This window comes from Sinohyriopsis cumingii, chromosome 2 (genome assembly GCF_028554795.1).
Source record: "Sinohyriopsis cumingii isolate HCF-2022 chromosome 2, ASM2855479v2, whole genome shotgun sequence".
In the NCBI taxonomy this organism is placed as follows: domain Eukaryota; kingdom Metazoa; phylum Mollusca; class Bivalvia; order Unionida; family Unionidae; genus Sinohyriopsis; species Sinohyriopsis cumingii.
The window spans coordinates 19,388,184-19,407,931 of NC_142962.1; the positions used below are offsets into that span (position 1 = coordinate 19,388,184).

General features: G+C 33.6%; 1 protein-coding gene across 8 annotated transcripts in view; it reads right to left on the minus strand.

Moving 5' to 3' along the window:
• The window catches only part of LOC149804420 (ryanodine receptor-like), a 538,410-nt gene that overhangs the window by 401,971 nt on the left and 116,691 nt on the right, over nt 1-19,748 (minus strand). For all 8 annotated transcript variants that reach the window (XR_016415653.1, XR_016415652.1, XM_089940121.1 and 5 more), the window contains exons 11-13: nt 17,203-17,370; nt 16,422-16,543; nt 6,270-6,394 (exon numbers count right to left, since the gene is read on the minus strand). Coding sequence is in view for 6 of the 8 variants with exons in the window: in XM_089940121.1 (XP_089796247.1) it covers nt 6,270-6,394; nt 16,422-16,543; nt 17,203-17,370 (415 nt within the window). In the remaining 2 variants the exon portion in view is untranslated. The remainder of the gene's footprint in view (nt 1-6,269; nt 6,395-16,421; nt 16,544-17,202; nt 17,371-19,748) is intronic.

The following is a 19,748-nucleotide window of genomic DNA, read 5'->3' on the forward strand; positions in this document are numbered from 1 at the left end:
TAACAGTAGGTCAATAGTAAGAAAAAATATATTAACAGTAGGTCAATAGTAAGAAAAATATATTAACAGTAGGTCAATAGTAAGAACAAATGTATTAGCAGTAGGTCAATAATAAGAAAAAATATATTAACAGTAGGTCAATAGCAAGAAAAAATACATTAACAGTAGGTCAATAGTAAGAAAAAATATATTAACAGTAGGTTAATAGCAAGAAAAAATATATTAACAGTAGGTCAATAGTAAGAAAAAATATATTAACAGTAGGTCAATAGTAAGAAAAATATATTAACAGTAGGTCAATAGTAAGAAAAAATGTATTAACAGTAGGTCAATAGTAAGAAAAAATATATTAGCAGTAGGTCAATAGTAAGAAAAATATATTAACAGTAGGTCAATAGTAAGAAAAAATATATTAACAGTAGGTCAATAGTAAGAAAAAATATATTAACAGTAGGTCAATAGTAAGAAAAAATGTATTAACAGTAGGTCAATAGTAAGAACAAATATATTAACAGTAGGTCAATAGCAAGAAAAAATGTATTAACAGTAGGTCAATAGCAAGAAAAAATGTATTAACAGTAGGTCAATAGTAAGAAAAAATGTATTAACAGTAGGTCAATAGTAAGAAAAAATATATTAGCAGTAGGTCAATAGTAAGAAAAATATATTAACAGTAGGTTAATAACAAGAAAAAATGTATTAACAGTAGGTCAATAGCAAGAAAAAATATATTAACAGTAGGTCAATAGTAAGAAAAAATGTATTAACAGTAGGTCAATAGTAAGAAAAAATATATTAACAGTAGGTCAATAGTAAGAAAAAATGTATTAACAGTAGGTTAATAGCAAGAAAAAATATATTAACAGTAGGTCAATAGTAAGAAAAAATATATTAACAGTAGGTCAATAGTAAGAAAAATATATTAACAGTAGGTCAATAGTAAGAACAAATGTATTAGCAGTAGGTCAATAGCAAGAAAAAATATATTAACAGTAGGTCAATAGCAACAAAAAATATATTAACAGTAGGTCAATAGTAAGAAAAAATATATTAACAGTAGGTCAATAGTAAGAAAAAATATATTAGCAGTAGGTCAATAGTAAGAAAAATATATTAACAGTAAGTCAATAGTAAGAAAAAATATATTAACAGTAGGTCAATAGTAAGAAAAATGTATTAACAGTAGGTCAATAGTAAGAAAAAATATATTAACAGTAGGTCAATAGTAAGAAAAAATATATTAGCAGTAGGTCAATAGTAAGAAAAATGTATTAACAGTAGGTCAATAGTAAGAAAAAATATATTAGCAGTAGGTCAATAGCAAGAAAAAATATATTGACAGTAGGTCAATAGTAAGAAAAATATATTAACAGTAGGTCAATAGTAAGAAAAATATATTAACAGTAGGTTAATAGCAAGAAAAAATGTATTAACAGTAGGTCAATAGTAAGAAAAAATATATTAGCAGTAGGTCAATAGCAAGAAAAAATATATTAACAGTAGGTCAATAGTAAGAAAAAATGTATTAACAGTAGGTTAATAGCAAGAAAAAATGTATTAACAGTAGGTCAATAGCAAGAAAAAATATATTAACAGTAGGTCAATAGTAAGAAAAATATATTAACAGTAGGTCAATAGCAAGAAAAAATATATTAACAGTAGGTTAATAGCAAGAAAAAATATATTAACAGTAGGTTAATAGCAAGAAAAAATATATTAACAGTAGGTCAATAGTAAGAAAAAATATATTAGCAGCAGGTCAATAGCAAGAAAAAATGTATTAACAGTAGGTCAATAGCAAGAAAAAATATATTAGCAGTAGGCCAATAGTAAGAAAAATATATTAACAGTAGGTCAATAGTAAGAAAAAATGTATTAACAGTAAGTTAATAGCAAGAAAAAATATATTAACAGTAGGTTAATAGCAAGAAAAAATATATTAACAGTAGGTCAATAGTAAGAAAAATATATTAACAGTAGGTCAATAGCAAGAAAAAATATATTAACAGTAGGTCAATAGTAAGAAAAAATATATTAACAGTAGGTCAATAGTAAGAAAAAATATATTAGCAGCAGGTCAATAGCAAGAAAAAATGTATTAACAGTAGGTCAATAGCAAGAAAAAATATATTAGCAGTAGGCCAATAGTAAGAAAAATATATTAACAGTAGGTCAATAGTAAGAAAAAATGTATTAACAGTAGGTCAATAGCAAGAAAAAAATATATTAGCAGTAGGTCAATAGTAAGAAAAATATATTAACAGTAGGTCAATAGTAAGAAAAATGTATTAACAGTAGGTCAATAGTAAGAAAAAATATATTAGCAGTAGGTCAATAGTAAGAAAAATATATTAACAGTAGGTCAATAGCAAGAAAAATATATTAACAGTAGGTCAATAGCAAGAAAAAATATATTAGCAGTAGGTCAATAGCAAGAAAAAATATATTAACAGTAGGTCAATAGCAACAAAAAATATATTAACAGTAGGTCAATAGTAAGAAAAAATATATTAACAGTAGGTCAATAGTAAGAAAAAATATATTAGCAGTAGGTCAATAGTAAGAAAAATATATTAACAGTAAGTCAATAGTAAGAAAAAATATATTAACAGTAGGTCAATAGTAAGAAAAATGTATTAACAGTAGGTCAATAGTAAGAAAAATATATTAACAGTAGGTCAATAGTAAGAAAAAATATATTAGCAGTAGGTCAATAGTAAGAAAAATGTATTAACAGTAGGTCAATAGTAAGAAAAAATATATTAGCAGTAGGTCAATAGCAAGAAAAAATATATTAACAGTAGGTCAATAGTAAGAAAAATATATTAACAGTAGGTCAATAGTAAGAAAAATATATTAACAGTAGGTTAATAGCAAGAAAAAATGTATTAACAGTAGGTCAATAGTAAGAAAAAATATATTAGCAGTAGGTCAATAGCAAGAAAAAATATATTAACAGTAGGTCAATAGTAAGAAAAAATGTATTAACAGTAGGTTAATAGCAAGAAAAAATGTATTAACAGTAGGTCAATAGTAAGAAAAAATATATTAGCAGTAGGTCAATAGTAAGAAAAAATATATTAACAGTAGGTCAATAGCAAGAAAAAATATATTAGCAGTAGGTCAATAGTAAGAAAAATATATTAACAGTAGGTTAATAGTAAGAAAAAATATATTAACAGTAGGTCAATAGTAAGAAAAAATGTATTAACAGTAGGTCAATAGTAAGAAAAAATATATTAACAGTAGGTCAATAGTAAGAAAAAATGTATTAACAGTAGGTCAATAGTAAGAAAAAATGTATTAACAGTAGGTCAATAGTAAGAAAAAATGTATTAACAGTAGGTCAATAGTAAGAAAAAATGTATTAACAGTAGGTCAATAGTAAGAAAAAATGTATTAACAGTAGGTCAATAGTAAGAAAAAATGTATTAACAGTAGGTCAATAGCAAGAAAAAATATATTAACAGTAGGTCAATAGTAAGAAAAAATATAGAAGTAAAACGACAACTCAAAAGAAAGCTAAGAAATGTAATTTCAAACCCAGATAAACTGAAAAAAAATATATGATGATTATACTGGACATGTGTGCTTGTATAAATAAATGATAGGTATGCTGATTATGTTGTGATTTTTTGTTGTTGACCAAACTACAAACGTTATCATGAGTTAGTTATATGCCACATAATTTTCACATATGCCACATAATTTTCCTTCTCTTGTGGTCTTGGTAGCAACGAACATTTTACTATCTGCCTGATAGAAAATTATATTGTCTATGTGAACTAAATTCCACAGTGGTGTTTCCCAATGGAATAAATCTTCCAAAACAAAGCAAAAACCTACACCAACCAATGTCAATATGTACTGTTATTGGCCTGTACCAACCACTGTCAATAAGTACTGTTATTGACCTGTACCAACCATTGTCAATAAGTACTATTATTGGCCTGTACCAACCATTGTCAATAAGTACTATTATTGGCCTGTACCAACCAATGTCAATATGTACTGTTATTGACCTATACCAACCAATGTCAATATGTACTGTTATTGACCTACACCAGCCAATGTCAATATGTACTATTGACCTGTACCAATCACTGTCAATATGTACTGTTATTGACCTGTACAAACCATTGTCAATAAGTACTGTTATTGACCTGTACCAACCACTGTCAATAAGTGGTAGGATTGGTCGGTCTGGTGTCTGGATAACATGTCTGTGGCACTATAAACTGCCACACTGCAGACATCGTGACGATATGTCAGAAAAATTGTTAAAGCTACGTTACAAATCCAGATCACACGCACACACATACTGTTATTGACCTGCACCAACCACTGTCAATATGTAATGTTATTTACCTGTACCAACCATTGTCAATATGTACTGTTATTGACCTGTATCAACAAATGTCAATATGTACCGTTGTTGACCTGTACCAGCCACTGAAAGTATATAATTCTATTGACATGAACCAGCCACTGTCAAGATATACTGTTACTGTATAAGCCTTTGTCAATATGTGCTGTTATTGATCAGTACCACTGTCAATATGTACTGTTATTGATTGGTACCAACCAATGTCAATATGTACTGTTATTGATTGGTACCAACCAATGTCAATATATACTGTTATTGACATGACCGCACTAGTGGTCTAGTGGTTAGAGTGCCCGCTTCGGATGCGGGGAGGTCATGGGTTTGATCCCTGGCCGAGTCATACCAAAGACTTACAAAAATGGTACTAACAGCTGCCTCGCTTGGCGCTCAGCATTACGAGGTTAGTGGTAGGACTGGTCGGTCTGGTATCTGGATAACACGTCTGCGGCATGATGCCCCAGTGCTAGACATCACTATAAACTGCCACACTGCAGACATCGTAATGATATGTCTGAAAAATTGTTAAAGCTATGTTACAAATCCAGATCACACACACACACACATACTGTTATTGACCTGCAAAAACCACTGTCAATATGTAATGTTATTTACCTGTACCAACCACTGTCAATATGTACTGTTATTTACCTGTACCAACCACTGTCTATATGTACTGTTACTGACCTGTACCAACCACTGTCCATATGTACTGTTATTGACCTGTACCAACCAATGTCAATATGTAATGTTATTTACCTGTACCAACCACTGTCCATATGTACTGTTACTGACCTGTATCAACCACTGTCCATATGTACTGTTACTGACCTGTACCAACCACTGTCCATATGTACTGTTATTGACCTGTACCAACCACTGTCAATATGTATTGTTATTGACCTGTACCAACCAGTCAATATGTACTGTTATTGACCTGTACCAACCACTGTCCATATGTACTGTTATTGGCCAATCTATCAAGACATTTAAGAAAAACCTTTTTCTGTTTTTTAGAGTTGTTTCAAATGTAGCATAAAAATTGCACAGTGAGCTATGACTTATTTACCATACTTATCCATTTAATCACTTTTCTTTAAGAAATCTATTATACTTTTTTGTTGACATTTGTTATGTTTAAAACTTTATAGCATAAGTTACTCCACTTTACCAATAATGTAAGTTGTCTACCTCATGTCTTCCAGTAAACCACACAGAATGAACACGAGTTGTCTACATCAAGTCTTCAAGTACACCACACAGAATGAACACGAGTTGTCTACATCAAGTCTTCAAGTACACCACACGGAATGAACACAAATTATGGAGCATGTCCGCTGTTATTATTGCTGCCTATCGATAAATCCACATGAGAGTATGGACAATCAAAGCAGTTCAAGGTCAGACCTTTGCCTATTTAAACACCTGTATGTGAGTACAGTTGTGAAATTCGTTAATTTGAGTAATGTATTATTTTGAAGACTTAAAAACAGAGTTGGTGTCCAGTATTTTTGTACAAATGAGAATTATTACAAATTTAGAAAACATGGTGTCCAGAAATTACAAGGACTGGATATAAATATATTGTAATTATTGTACATACATTCACCACCTAATGGTTAGGAATGAAATTCATCCACAGACACAAAAAGCGTATCTTTTTCACTTCTAGAGAATAAGCAGAAACTTGTTCCATACCTTAATAAACATTACATATTAACATTGTATATAACTCAAAGATGATTTAATATATGGATAAAAAGTCCATGGCCAACTAAATGATTTCCCAAGGAACAGTGATATCTCTGAGTGACACTAAGGCTCATTATTGAATAAACTCCCATTATATATTGTTTATTTTGGAAACAAGCATGTTACTTATTACCTTCTTCATCCTTGGGCTGAGCAAAGTATTCAATGAGATCCTCAAGGCACTTGATGACCTCAGACAGACTGAGCCGCATCCATGATGGACTGGTTCTGCCTTCACTACGCAAGCAGTCAAGAGCTCTGGAACACAGTAGACAGATTTCATATTTAGCTCATTAGCCACTGCAGTAACTCGTGATACTTTACCTCATCTCCCATTATGAAGGGTGCAACAAAACCCTCTCTATGTAACAGGTGCCATGATTGAGCAGCCTTAGTACAAACTTTATCCACCACACACCTCTGAATTATTTTCCACCATACGCTAATTACGCATGCAGTTCAACCAACTGAATGTTAGCTTACATATAATGAAGAAAAAGTGGACAACAATGAAAAGAAAATTTTATTCCAATAGTTCCAAAACTATTTGAGTTTTTAAAAAAAAGAAATGAGAATGGACAATAAGAAATAGCTTCTACAAGGAGAAATTACCCGACTTACCCTGACAGAGAATTTTTTATATTTTTTCAAATGAAATTGACAGTGACCTTGAAATAGCCACTGATAAAGAAATAGATTAATGGGAATGAAAGTGAAGAAAAAGATGAAGAAACAAGAGTCCCTTGAAAGTACTGATGCTCTACTGGGTGAAAAGAATTTTCAGGCATTCAAGATAAGACCATTTCTTCCTTTGCTGTTTATTAAAACCATATGATATTCTTCAGCAATAACAAGCTAAGGTACACATGTTGGATGTCAGCTTGACAACATTTTCATCTAGAAAAAAAAGAAGCCTACTGCTGAAAACCCCACGTTGATATAACCATCCATTTGGTAAGGAGGTGAGATAACAATATTTTCAAGATAGGACTTTCCATTCATGAGGAAGAAAAACAATTCAAGACGGCTTCTGTGGCATTCATACTGGATGTCAGGTCTGCATCAGTTTCATCTAAGACCAATCGAACATCTTAAGAAGGCTTTTATTGAAAAGCCATGTCCATATGACTTTCTGTTCAAGTAGAGTTGTAATATAATATTTTTAAGATGGCTACCCTGGTGACCATACTAGATATCAGATTGGCACATTTTCGTCTTAGGTCAGCTAGACATCAACTCATAAAGAGTAGCAATACCAAAATTTTCAATATGGCTGCCATGGTGGCCATGTTGGATGTCTGATTATCACAATTACCATTTAGGACCAACTATACATCATGAGAAGTCTTGTAGCAAAAACACCATTCTGATATGACCATCCATTCAGGATGAGTAGCAATAACAAGATTTTCAAGATGACCAATGTGGTGGCCATACTGTATTTCCCAATTTTAATAACTGCTAAAGTTAGTGTACTTTGGACTATTTTAGGCTGATATTTTGAGCATATGGGTGATTCATTTTGGTCAGCTGTGTGTTTAGATCATATAAAATTTGCACAAGTACAATATATAAAGAAATTTCAGCCAGTCAATGAAAAGTAGCAGAGGTATGCCAACATTCTCTCCAATGTGCATGCTGCAATTGCAATCAACTTCATCTTGCAACTGTCACCCTGTCAGAAGTACATACTATTTACAGAATGCCAACACATGACCATCCTTTCAGGAGGAGAAGCACTAACAAGGTTTTCAAGATGGCCATTGTGTTAACCATATTGGATTTCTGAGTAGAACCATTTTCATTTAGAACCAACTAGACCTTGGGATGAATGTGTGCATAAAGTTTCAAGGCAATCCTCCAAGTAGTTTAGGAGGAGTAGAAATAAAATCCTGTGCTAACAGAGAGACAATGGATGGACAAATGATGGATGGCAGACAACAGACCATTCCACAAGCTCTTCTGGTCTATGAGCAGCAGCACTAAATAAAAAAAAAGTAGAGCAAGACAGAATTAATGGATCATTAATGACTTGGGGTGAAATAAAATTACCTCTGTCAACTTGGTGGTCTTTTCAACTTTAGAAACTGTCTCAATAGTAGGGTGGTGCTGTTTTATATGTGTTGACATGAAGGCAGCATTTTGATGATCACATGTTCAGTCACTGATTACATATATCGGCATGAAAGAAGGCATTACAAACTTGTATGATTTAGTACTTTATAGATCATTTAATAGCCACTCTTGCATGAAGTTTATCAGTTGCTTTGCATCTAAACGGACCAATTTGGATTCCAATACTCAGGGTGTGTCACACAGTAAATAATCCACAGTTCATTCTGATTGGTGGTTATTATTTTCCTCTGGACTTGAACAATAACAACTGATCAAGACTGAATGTGACATATTTCAGCATGTGACATACTGGAGTGCAACCCTTGAAATTCTGTTCAAGTAGACAAGATGTAAAGTAACAGAAACTTCATGCAACGTGGTTATTAAATGATAAGTTAATCACTTAAAACATACATGGGAACAAATCTGTAATTCATCTTAACAATGATATATGTTATCAGTGGCAGAACATTCTGAAGGGATAAAATAATCTTCATGGAATTAGATTGGGATATTTCAAACCACACGAGTCAAATCACTTTGTATTCACTCTACCTGTATGCTGTTTGGGACCACCATGCTGCTGGGCTCATGGGATAACGAGTTTATATGCCAATAAAGCATACCTGTTATACCTGTTATAAAGCATACCTGTTATAAAGCATACCTGTTATACCTGTTATAAAGCATACCTGTTATAAACTAGAAAGAAAAATGATGGAGATGGAGATTGTTTTAATTGCAAGCACTTTTTGGGGGTAAGGTTGGCCTTGACACATAAATGAGCAAAACTAAGAGGTTTTGAAATGTGTAACAATTAATACTATGTACCATGTCTGTTTGCTTTAATTCTGTATGTATGTACTTAGGGATGGAGGGAATACTAATTTTTAATTATGTAATATTTACCCATCAATATTGCATAGCTTATGTTTTTTGTGCCCAAAAACTCTGATGTCAATACATCCTCCCACAGGATGCAGAACTGTCAACCAGAAAAAAGTCCATTCATGCATCTTCTTCATGGATGGTGATTAAAACAGGATATCTGAGATGAGTTGGAGGAGTGCACTGAACAATACTGACCGGTAAGTATTCAAATTAATTTTATACCCCCACCCCAATTTTTTAAGTAGTAATACATAACACACCACTATTGTTAAGCTGAATTTGTCAGGTGAGTCACCTGACATGTTAAAACTGATCAAAAACAGAGGAAAATAGAATGTACTATTTATTTCGAGGAGAGATGCACATTACTGAACATTGGAACATCTGGGTCATATGTCGTCCTGAAATTATGTGTCCCAGACAGAGAATGCCTTCACTCATTCTTGCTAAATAGTGGAGGCAGAAGGAGAAAAAGGTAGTATGTGATCGTCAAAATGCTGCCTTCATGCTTTTTTTCTACAGGAGAATAGTTTAAACAGGACCTCGAGACTCAAGACAGCAATGATTTGAACCTCATGGGCTTTTAGTTTCATAAAACAAAGGTCTCTATCAGTAAGGAACTGATAAGCTCTTTTGTGACAATCCAACATGTGATGATGGAAGCCAGCATGTCAATGGAGCTCCTAAGAGGAAGGAAAAGACATTCCTAACCCTTCATTTCCCACTGGAGGCATTGATATAGAACCCTAGTGCCCAAACAGGATATAAAAGCCTACCTTGATCATCCCCAGCACAGATTCAACTGGGAATCACTTAAGGCAGTGGAGCTACCAAAGGTAACTCATTTATTTTTGGCTAAAAGTCCCAGTTGGTAAAGAAATTTTTCATTAAAATGGAATCAATAGACAAGGCAAGAAGCTCACTCCATCTTCTCACTGACGCCAAGGTGAGTAAAAGCAGTCCTGAGTGTGAGGTCCTTGAAGGAAGTCTCACTCAATAGTTCATAGGGTTTTGGTTAAAGACCACAATATACAAGAAAGATTCCATCTGAGTGCAAGAAACCTTGAGATAGTTTTCTGTGGCTCAAAATACTTAATGAGATCAGCAAGGTGCAAAACAAAATCAACTTCCATGCTTTGAGAGAATTCAAGTATGTTGGAAATGGCAGCTCAATCACCTTTGATAGTCAATGCTGAACATCTTGAAGTGAAACAAAGGGAACTCACAGAGAGACAGCTAGGATCAATGTGCTTCATGCTGCACCAATCACACAGGATTCTCCACATAAACCTTGGATGTAGAATCTCTCCTGGTCTGAATGATGCAACTGGCAACCTGGTACAAAAACTTGATCTGGCAGATAGATCACTTGAGTTGAGCCAAGCATGAAAGTGGAGAATGTGTGGGTTGACGTGTAGAAGGTAGCCACTGTTTTGTGACAGAAGACATCTCCTGTGAGGTTAAGATCTGGGTTGATCTATCAGAATACGGAGAAATGTACACAAAAAGACCGGAACATGCCCATGCACATGTTCACTGGTCTGGAACTTGCAAAACATAAAAGGAAAGTTTGCAAACAAGTCCACCAGAGGCTTCCCCACAGCATGAAACAGGACTATGTAATGGAACAGTGTAGAGACCATGAGGAGACTCTTTCGCCAGTCTGGGACAGATTGTCTGCTAATACATTCTTCTTGCAAATGGCAGATTTGCTGGGTGATGTTCTCTGAGGGTGTCATGCAAAGAGAGTTTCAGATCTCCATGCAAAGAGAAAGATGTGTGCCTCCCTGACATTGGAGATATGCTACAACAGACATACTGTAGGAAGAAATGTTGACCCTTTAACTCTGTTGATGCACCCCTGCAAAGCTAGAAATGTGGCCTTCATTTCCAGATTGCTGATGTGGAGGGATGATTCATCCTGAGTCCAGTGACCCTGGAGAGATTAAACTTTCTGGTTCTAAATGAGCACCCCAACTGGAATCTGATGCACTGGGGCTCTGCAAGAGAGAAACTGAAAATTCTCTGAATGTGGGGCAAGACATTTCCTCTCCACTTAATATGTGTGCCTGGAGTCAGCATGATTCCAGATTTCAGTTTATCATATTCTACAAAATGCAGGGCAAGTTTTGTGTGTGTACTTTGAAAAAGTGAGGCTGTCTGGGTGAGTGTCCCAAAACTTTTCTCATGGCCACACTTCCCCACAGACTGTAAAAATTACTGAAAAATATAATGAACAATAAAAACAAGTTATAACATACCACAAGTGAACTCACCTGTTGCTGATATTGTGTGTGCTATATACTCCCCAATGGCTGCACAAGGTCAACAATGAAAACTCACCTGTCTTTTCTTTTCTAGTAAAGTAAGACAACGAATTGTTAAAGCTTTATTAAGGACCAAACACACACAATAACAATATAATGGTGATATGTGTCATTAGAACAAATATCAATATACAAAGATGTAAAACACTGAATTTTAGGTGTTTGGACAATTAAGAGAAGGAATATGTAATGTCAGGCTGGGGTCTCAGCTGAATATTATTCCTCAACACAAAAGGCTAACCCCAAAACAGTTGTAATAGATATTGAATATGAGTGTACACCAACCACTAAGGGGTGGGATACAGTGCAGTAACCTTAGTGATCCCTTAAAGAACAATATTCACAAGGATGGGGTTATCGGCATATAAAATGAATACAGAGATCAAATGTAACACCAAGATATAAAATTTTGTCAAGGAAAGACCAGAACATGGTGAAGCAGTAAAAAAAGTAATTTTTCTCTGGTCACAAATCACCATTAGAACTGCAACAGAATTCTACACTCAGAGGGTAATGCTGTCAAAATTTTAGAAGAAGTCATCCGGGTACCTGTCGATCATAATGATCAGTCACCCGGGTACCTGGTCAAAGGGATATATATTAAATGTGAACCTGAGCTGTTTTGTTGTAAGTTCATACATCTCAAACCCCTCCCCTGAGTGGCCATAAGGATATTTTTTTTTACTAATATGAGTGGCAAAAAAGTGCAGTCTGAGCATAAAAAGAGTAATCTATATATTACATGCCATAATTACAGAAAACTTTATGAACGTAAATTTATTTTTGCTACTTACCTGGATCTGCAGTTAGTTAAAATTCTTGTCTGAGATTGGATAACTCCATGTGGATGTACGAGAATACAGACACAAAACAAATTATTAACACTCAACATTCACTTTAACTAGTCTACATCACATGTTTAACTTTAAATTTGTTGAAAGGTCGTAAAGTCCACAAATTCTGAATGCTGCATTACATCGCTGTAGAATTCCTCTTTCAAACTTTTCCATTTCCTGATACAATATTTTCTTCAGTTTAACAAAATCCCTCTTCTCTAACATTTTTAGTCATAAAACATCCATGAGTCACATCAATAAAGCCTGTTTAAGTTAATATTTGGCACCGTGTTTTTTTCAATATAGACTGGTATGCTATTTAAGGGTGTAGCCAAACTATAATGAATTTGAAACACGCCGTTTCAAATTCAAGAAACTCATCTATTTTCTTAAAAACTTGTCATGTACAGTTACTATAAACTGAAAACAAGGAAACTGTTTGACACACATAGCCAAATGGTCACACATGTCGAAAATATAAGATCAGTAGACGGAGGTCTATGATGGATCAATGTTACATGACATGAGCCTCAAACTGTACTCGTTAGTCTGTGTCTCACTCACTCCTGACGCCGCCAGATACAATCTTTGATCTGAATCTGGAAACATGGGTTTTTTTGGTTTTTACATGAACTAAACAGGCACCCTACAGCTAATTTTATTACCCAAGTAATTATGAACAGGTGGGTACCTAAGTATGCAGGTACCTATTGACACCGCTATCTATCCCGTATAGAAATTTCTCATGGATTCCGTATGGAATACTTATGGAATCCATATGGAATAGATATGGACTGAAAAACTTATGGAATCAGACAACTTATTCCATATCAATTCCATAAGTACTTCACAGCAAGTGAAAATTCCATATGGAATAAAGTTGCAACTTTAATCCATAAGCACTTTTTCCATATGGAAAGAAGACTCATGTATTATAGCATATGGATAATACTCTCTGAAAAATTAATAACCTAAACTATCTGATTAAGATAGAAATATTGGTGGGAGTTTGAGTACATGTATATGTCAGTGTAGCTGATGTGGAAGGATGAATATATACTCATAAATTTGAAGAAACACATGTATGTCTGTTTTCTTTAATTTATTTCCACAAATGTTTAAAAACAAAGATATGACCAAAAAAGCTGGGAAAATGAAAACATGATCAGAAATTTAATATTAAAATACAAGCATAGATGAATCTTTGGTGCAAGGTGGATTTTGGGCTTGATCTAATGTTTATTCTGGAAAGTAATTTTTTTGGCTTCCTATAAAAATATGCTCTACAAAAATCATACCCTAGTGAAAATGTGACTTAAATTTCAGCAAAATCAATGAACATTTCCTGACATTCACTCAAATGTCCATTTTCACTAAAATTATGGTATTTTAGGAGATTTTACCAAAATTTAAGAAAATATCAGTGAAATTTTGTGATTGAAATTTCACTGACTCTGCCAACATTTCTGAAAATATCAATTGGAATTTTTGATTGAAATTTCACTGTCAAAAATTCTAAAAATATAGTGATATTTTGTGACTGTAATATCACTGACATTTTAGTAAAAAAATAAATAAATAAGATATAATAAAATTTATTTTTGTTTCTTGTACAATTTGATTGATTTTCAGCAGCATTTATATTCCCTGTTTCTGAGAGCTGTAATTGTATTGTTTATTTTGGGAACAATAACTTCTTTCCACATCTTTCTGTATTATATTTCTTTATCAAATTTTGTTATTGTTGTTGTTGTATTTTTTAAACTTAGACTGGATTTAACTGCCCTCAAACAAGTTTTCTTGTTTTCTGTTTTGAATCAGAATTTCACTTTTCTCCTGACCTGAATCTGATTTTCTTCGATACGGACCCTTTTTTAATATCGTCTCTGAAATTTTTTTTAAAAATAATGCTTTATCAAGTCCCATTCCGCAACGGGCTTTCTAATAAGTATTTGTTCCGTTTATTATTTAAAGGATGACCGTTGTAAAGAGCTTTCTGATTGGTCAAAATTTTGTACTTGTCCAATCAATCGTTGCGTAACGGAAACTGACGGGAATGGTAAACATGGCGATTCGAGCGGGATACGAGTTTGAATAACCATTTGAAAAATGTGCGGCAAACAGAATAGCTTGAATCAGAGTGGATGGGAGCGTAATTGGTTAGTGTGTATGAAAACTGAACACCAGGACTAGCATTTTGCTTTTTGTGCCATAAACAGCTCTACAGTGGCGGCTAACGTGCTAAATAGGACAAGGAATTGAACCAGATGATTTCGAAGTTATATAACTCAAAACTGATGAACTTCCAGCATGAATTTAAGGAGGACAACGTATAGATCACTGGTGGGAATTCTTGCGAAATACCCATGTCTATCAAAGACGGTCATATCTTTGCGGAATTTTCTTGGCCCACACAGAGAATCATCGTTTAATATCGTGAGGCATTATTGTGTATCTTATCTAAATATTCTAGGTGTGATGGAATTCAGTGTAAAATACGAGTACTTCTATCATGATAAACGTTTGTCACGGCTGCTTATTGAACAAGGACTAATTCAAGAGACCACAACAGCATCATAGTTTGTACATTAATCAAAAATGAAGTTGCAGTACAAGTGACATGGCTGGCTTTTAGCATTTCTTTTCTTGTCTCAAATGGATGCTTTTCTGTAATTGTGCATTATTTTCACAGTTGAATTTTTCAATGCAGATTAATATTTTATATATGTTTATGTGTTCACAGATGCCTGCGCATATATTCTAGGCTTGATACTTTGATTTTTAAAATCACTTATTTAGTGTCAAGCCAGATTCTTCACATCATGTTGTATATACTATAAATATTGTACATAACAGATAGAAGGTCTTAAGGTAGATTAGTTCTGTAATTAAGTTACCTTCTCTAAATAAAGTCATTATTATTACTAATTTTATTATTATTATTAACTCCCATATATCTTGCCTTGGATGTCATATAATTACAACATCTGTAAAAATAAATCATGCAAACTTACTATCACCTTGGTTAATAAAGTCCTGTTTAATTCATATTCATTATTAATCTGAAACCTTCTGAAATGTATGAGAAACTTCTGAAACGTAAGTAAAATACTATATAATGATCAAAATTGTAGTGAAATCTCACAAAAGTTTTAGTAAAATATTTGTGAAATCTCACTAGACCTTTCAGTGAAATGAAAAAGACTTAAGTGATGCCATCATGGATTAGGCTTTGTATGCGAGAAAGAAAATGAGGACAAGAAAAACCTAAGTCTTATTTGATAATGTCTGTCAAAATAAAATTTATATCCATTTTAAAAATTATGGTGAATATTCATCATTGATTCCTAATAATGCCTAAGAATCATTAGGCAGTTTAATAGAAATCTGAAGCAGATTTTTTATGGTTTAGACAGAAAGCGCTTAAAAACCCGTCTGAAATCCGCCTTAAGTATGCCTGGAAATTTTTGTACGGGATGAACTATTACCAAATTCCATATAAACTATTTGCAAATTCCATATGGACCATTTACAAATTCCATATGGTATATTTGCCAACTCCATATGGACTATTCACAAATTCCATATAGAGTATTGCCAAATTCCATATGGATTATTACCAAATTCCATATGGAATTTTAATTTTATTCCATATGGACAACCTAATTAGCATATTCCATGAGATTTTCCATACGGAGTACATACGGAGTCCATAACATTTCCATATGGATACACTGAAATCCATAAGAGTGCTTTAACTATAGAATAGAAATGTCTATATGGATATTTCTGTAAAAGTACGTATGGATTCCATATCCATTCCATGTGGAAAATTTCATACGGGATGGGAGGATGTATTCACGTCAAATGGACAATATTTTTCAACAGGAAAAAGAGCAAAAGAGCTAGCTATGCAGTAGTGACTGACTATATATTATTGCTAATAAATACATGATTTGGGGTTTTAATTCCTAAGTAAGAAGCATTTAAGGGCTACCCTTTATTATTCTGAATTTCACGTAAACAGTGTACAAACATACAAATTATTTCTGGATTAGAAACATGACCCTTGCTTGACACCAAAAATGGACAGGGAAATATTTTAAAAGTACATACTTGTTGAACCTGCTGAAGAGTGACTGACACTTCCTGATGACACGGGCAGACCTTGATTCCTCCTCCTGGGCTCGTGACACTGTGAAACCATCATCCATGTGACCTTCTACCAACATCACAGCCTGAAAAAAAGAAAAATGGTGGAACAAACTATGGATTGTTGTTATGATGATAAAAAAAATGGCCTATCGAAAACAAAGGTAAGCTGTATGCATAAATATCATGACACTTATTTCATTTCAATTCTATAGGTCTACAGCCTTGGAAATATGTCAGTGTGAAAAATATTAATAAAAGGAGGAAGCCACATTTCAACAAAAGATTATGCAGCATTTATGATCCAAGATTTCAAAGAGCTGTTTAGCTTTTCTTTGCTAAATGTCAATGCACTAACTCTGAAACATGAAGATAAACAGCAACACAGTAAAACAAAGTGAGAGAAGGGTGATTCAGTAATTTTTATCTATTGATGTATCATAGTTGTTGTTTTCAACTTAATTTTACTGTAAGGTGCCAAACTTTTTCTCTAAACTAAAGATTTCGTTAAAGATTTGTTTTCAATTTTATACATATTCCACATATGTCATTTAGGATACATGATGCTGTTATTGGATAATACGTTATTTTTAAATATGTGATCGCTCAAATAATATGCCATTTCACTCTGTTTAACAGTGCAGGTGATCTTAAGAAAAAAATATTTAATCCTCATCAAAGCAGAACAGGAGTGACCTGAAAACAGAAATTATTGATGAGGGTGGTTCATATTGAGTGACCTGACCTTTTTCTCCTCCACTCTGCCAACTCCCCTCTTCTTGGTCTCAAAGGTTTGGTATGACAGCCAGAGTCCTGTGGTAGCATGCTGGATAAAGACAACAGAGTCCCCGTACTTTAGGTCTGCCTTGCCCATCTCTTCATCCTCATGACTCTCTGCCTGTTTCTTGTCATCCTAGGGACAACAGCAAAAGGAGAAATTTACCAATGTGTAAAGTAAGGAATCTACAATCACAAGTTAACCTCAGAAACAATTATAGGTTACAAATGGGTGCATTACTCAAAGACACACACACAGAAAACAAGAATCCTGCAAAATGTTATACATACCTGCTATTTTGCTATTGGCGATTTTTGAGGCACAAAATGTATTTTATGGTCCCAAAGAGGATCAGTACTCAAGACCCCCAAAAGGCAACATCATCTAATTGAGAATGAGCTATCTAGAGATGCTCCAAGTATTTTACCTTAAAGGGGGATTCCTCCCTTGTCACAAAAATAAGGGAGGATTAGAACAAAAAGGAGGGTGAGGAGGAAATGGCCATAGTTCAGTATTTACATAACACTTCAATATCCATCTGTCCTTTCTGCTCCACTCTGTAAGACCCCTATCAAAATCAAAATCTTAAAAAGACGTTGCCTCTAGTTGTATAAGCATTAATCTGTTGATTGTTTCTAAGCTTAATCTGTTTCTTATGTGTGTGTGAATAGTGTTTTGTGTTGAGAACCCCTACCATAGTCTGCTGTCTGAAAGGAAACTTACACAGCTAGCCTAGCCAGCTTGAACAAGTTTGAAAACTTTTCTTTTTCATTGTAATGTACAATTTTCCACAGCTCACAGGTATTGTCTTTTGGAAATTTCTGCTCCAAAATAAAATGTTTCAATAACATAAGCTTTGCCAATGTTTAACTTTCTTGAATTTGCACTGTACTAACTACTATGCCCAATTTAATGTTCCATAATGACGTATTAGCATTTTAAGTTCATTCATGCCATTATCTACTTGTTCAAACAGGGTATTTTAATCAAATAAATATCTTTATTTCTTAATTTCATTTTAAAATTCATATTTATTACATTTATTTAAACATTTATGCCACGGCTATATGATTTTGTAGTATATGATCCAGCATGGCTAAATTGTAATGAGAAAAGAAATGAAAATTACAATCTACTTTTAAATTGTCTGTCTTTTAATTCGACTTGTTTATCTGCCTTTACTATAATTAATTTCAAAATACTACTGAAATGGAGGGTTGACCAGCATGCCATCTGTTTTTATTCATCCAGCATATAACATCCGACTCATTTAAAACTACTTTTAGGTTCAAAGTCACTCATTGGTATCTCCATTAACATTTTCCCACCTCCAATAATCTGACATACTTCCTAACTTTCAAAATAAATTGCCTTCATCACTAAGACCAACCAGTATTTGCCAAATGAAATCATCATCTAAAGACGAACCATGATTGGCATCAGCCATTCAAGCTGATTCTGACCATGCCTGATTCAGGCAGATTTATTTGCCCCAAATTACGGGCTGATTCGGTGCAGATTAAGGGCTGATTCGGAGCATATGTAAGGCTGATTTAGTCCAGATTAAGGACTCAGTTGGACCAAAAGAACAATTCAATGATAACAGTAGATATAAACTTAATGATAACAGTGAAGCATGTTTTACTCATCAAGCACCCCTTATAAAAAAAAATTGCTTTAAATACAATATGACAAAAACACACTTTGCATGAGAAATCTATGAATGCACTGGGTCAATGTATATGATTTACTGTTTCACAGTTTAGATATTGGTCTGATTTATGAAATATTAACATTATGTTTTCTTTATGTAAACACTGGAAAGTTATTTTGGTTAAAAATCTAAATGCAATGGCTCGTATATATTTTATTCTGATTTTGGTTGGAAATTTGCTAATAACTATCTTATGTAAATTTAGAAGCTGAAAATCAACCTTGTACATTCTCTTACTGTGCATGTGAAAACAGTAATAACTACTAAAAAAAATATGCATGCATTTCATTGTTTTTCTTTTAATATTTCACATGGTCCAAATCAGCCTGCAATTTTGGCCAAATCAGGCTGCAATTTGGACTGAATCAGCCATGGTCTGAATCAGCTATGGTCCAAATAAGCCTGCAATTTGGTCTGAATCAGCCATGGTCTGAATCAGCTATGGTCCAAATCAGCCTGCAATTTTGGCCAAATCAGACTGCAATTTGGACTGAATCAGCCATGGTATGAATCAGCTATGGTCCAAATAAGCCTGCAATTTGGTCTGAATCAGCCATGGTCTGAATCAGCTATGGTCCAAATCAGCTATGGTCCAAATCAGCCTGCAATTTGGTCTGAATCAGCCATGGTCTGAAACAGCTATAGTCCAAATCAGCCTGTAATTTGGTCTGAATCAGATATGGTCCAAATTGGCGAGCATTCTTTTGGGTCTTCTAGACAGCCATTATTATAAATGTGCATCTGTAAAACTTCCTTGATACAAAGTCCATACTATGATAGAGTACTTGTTATGGGGCCC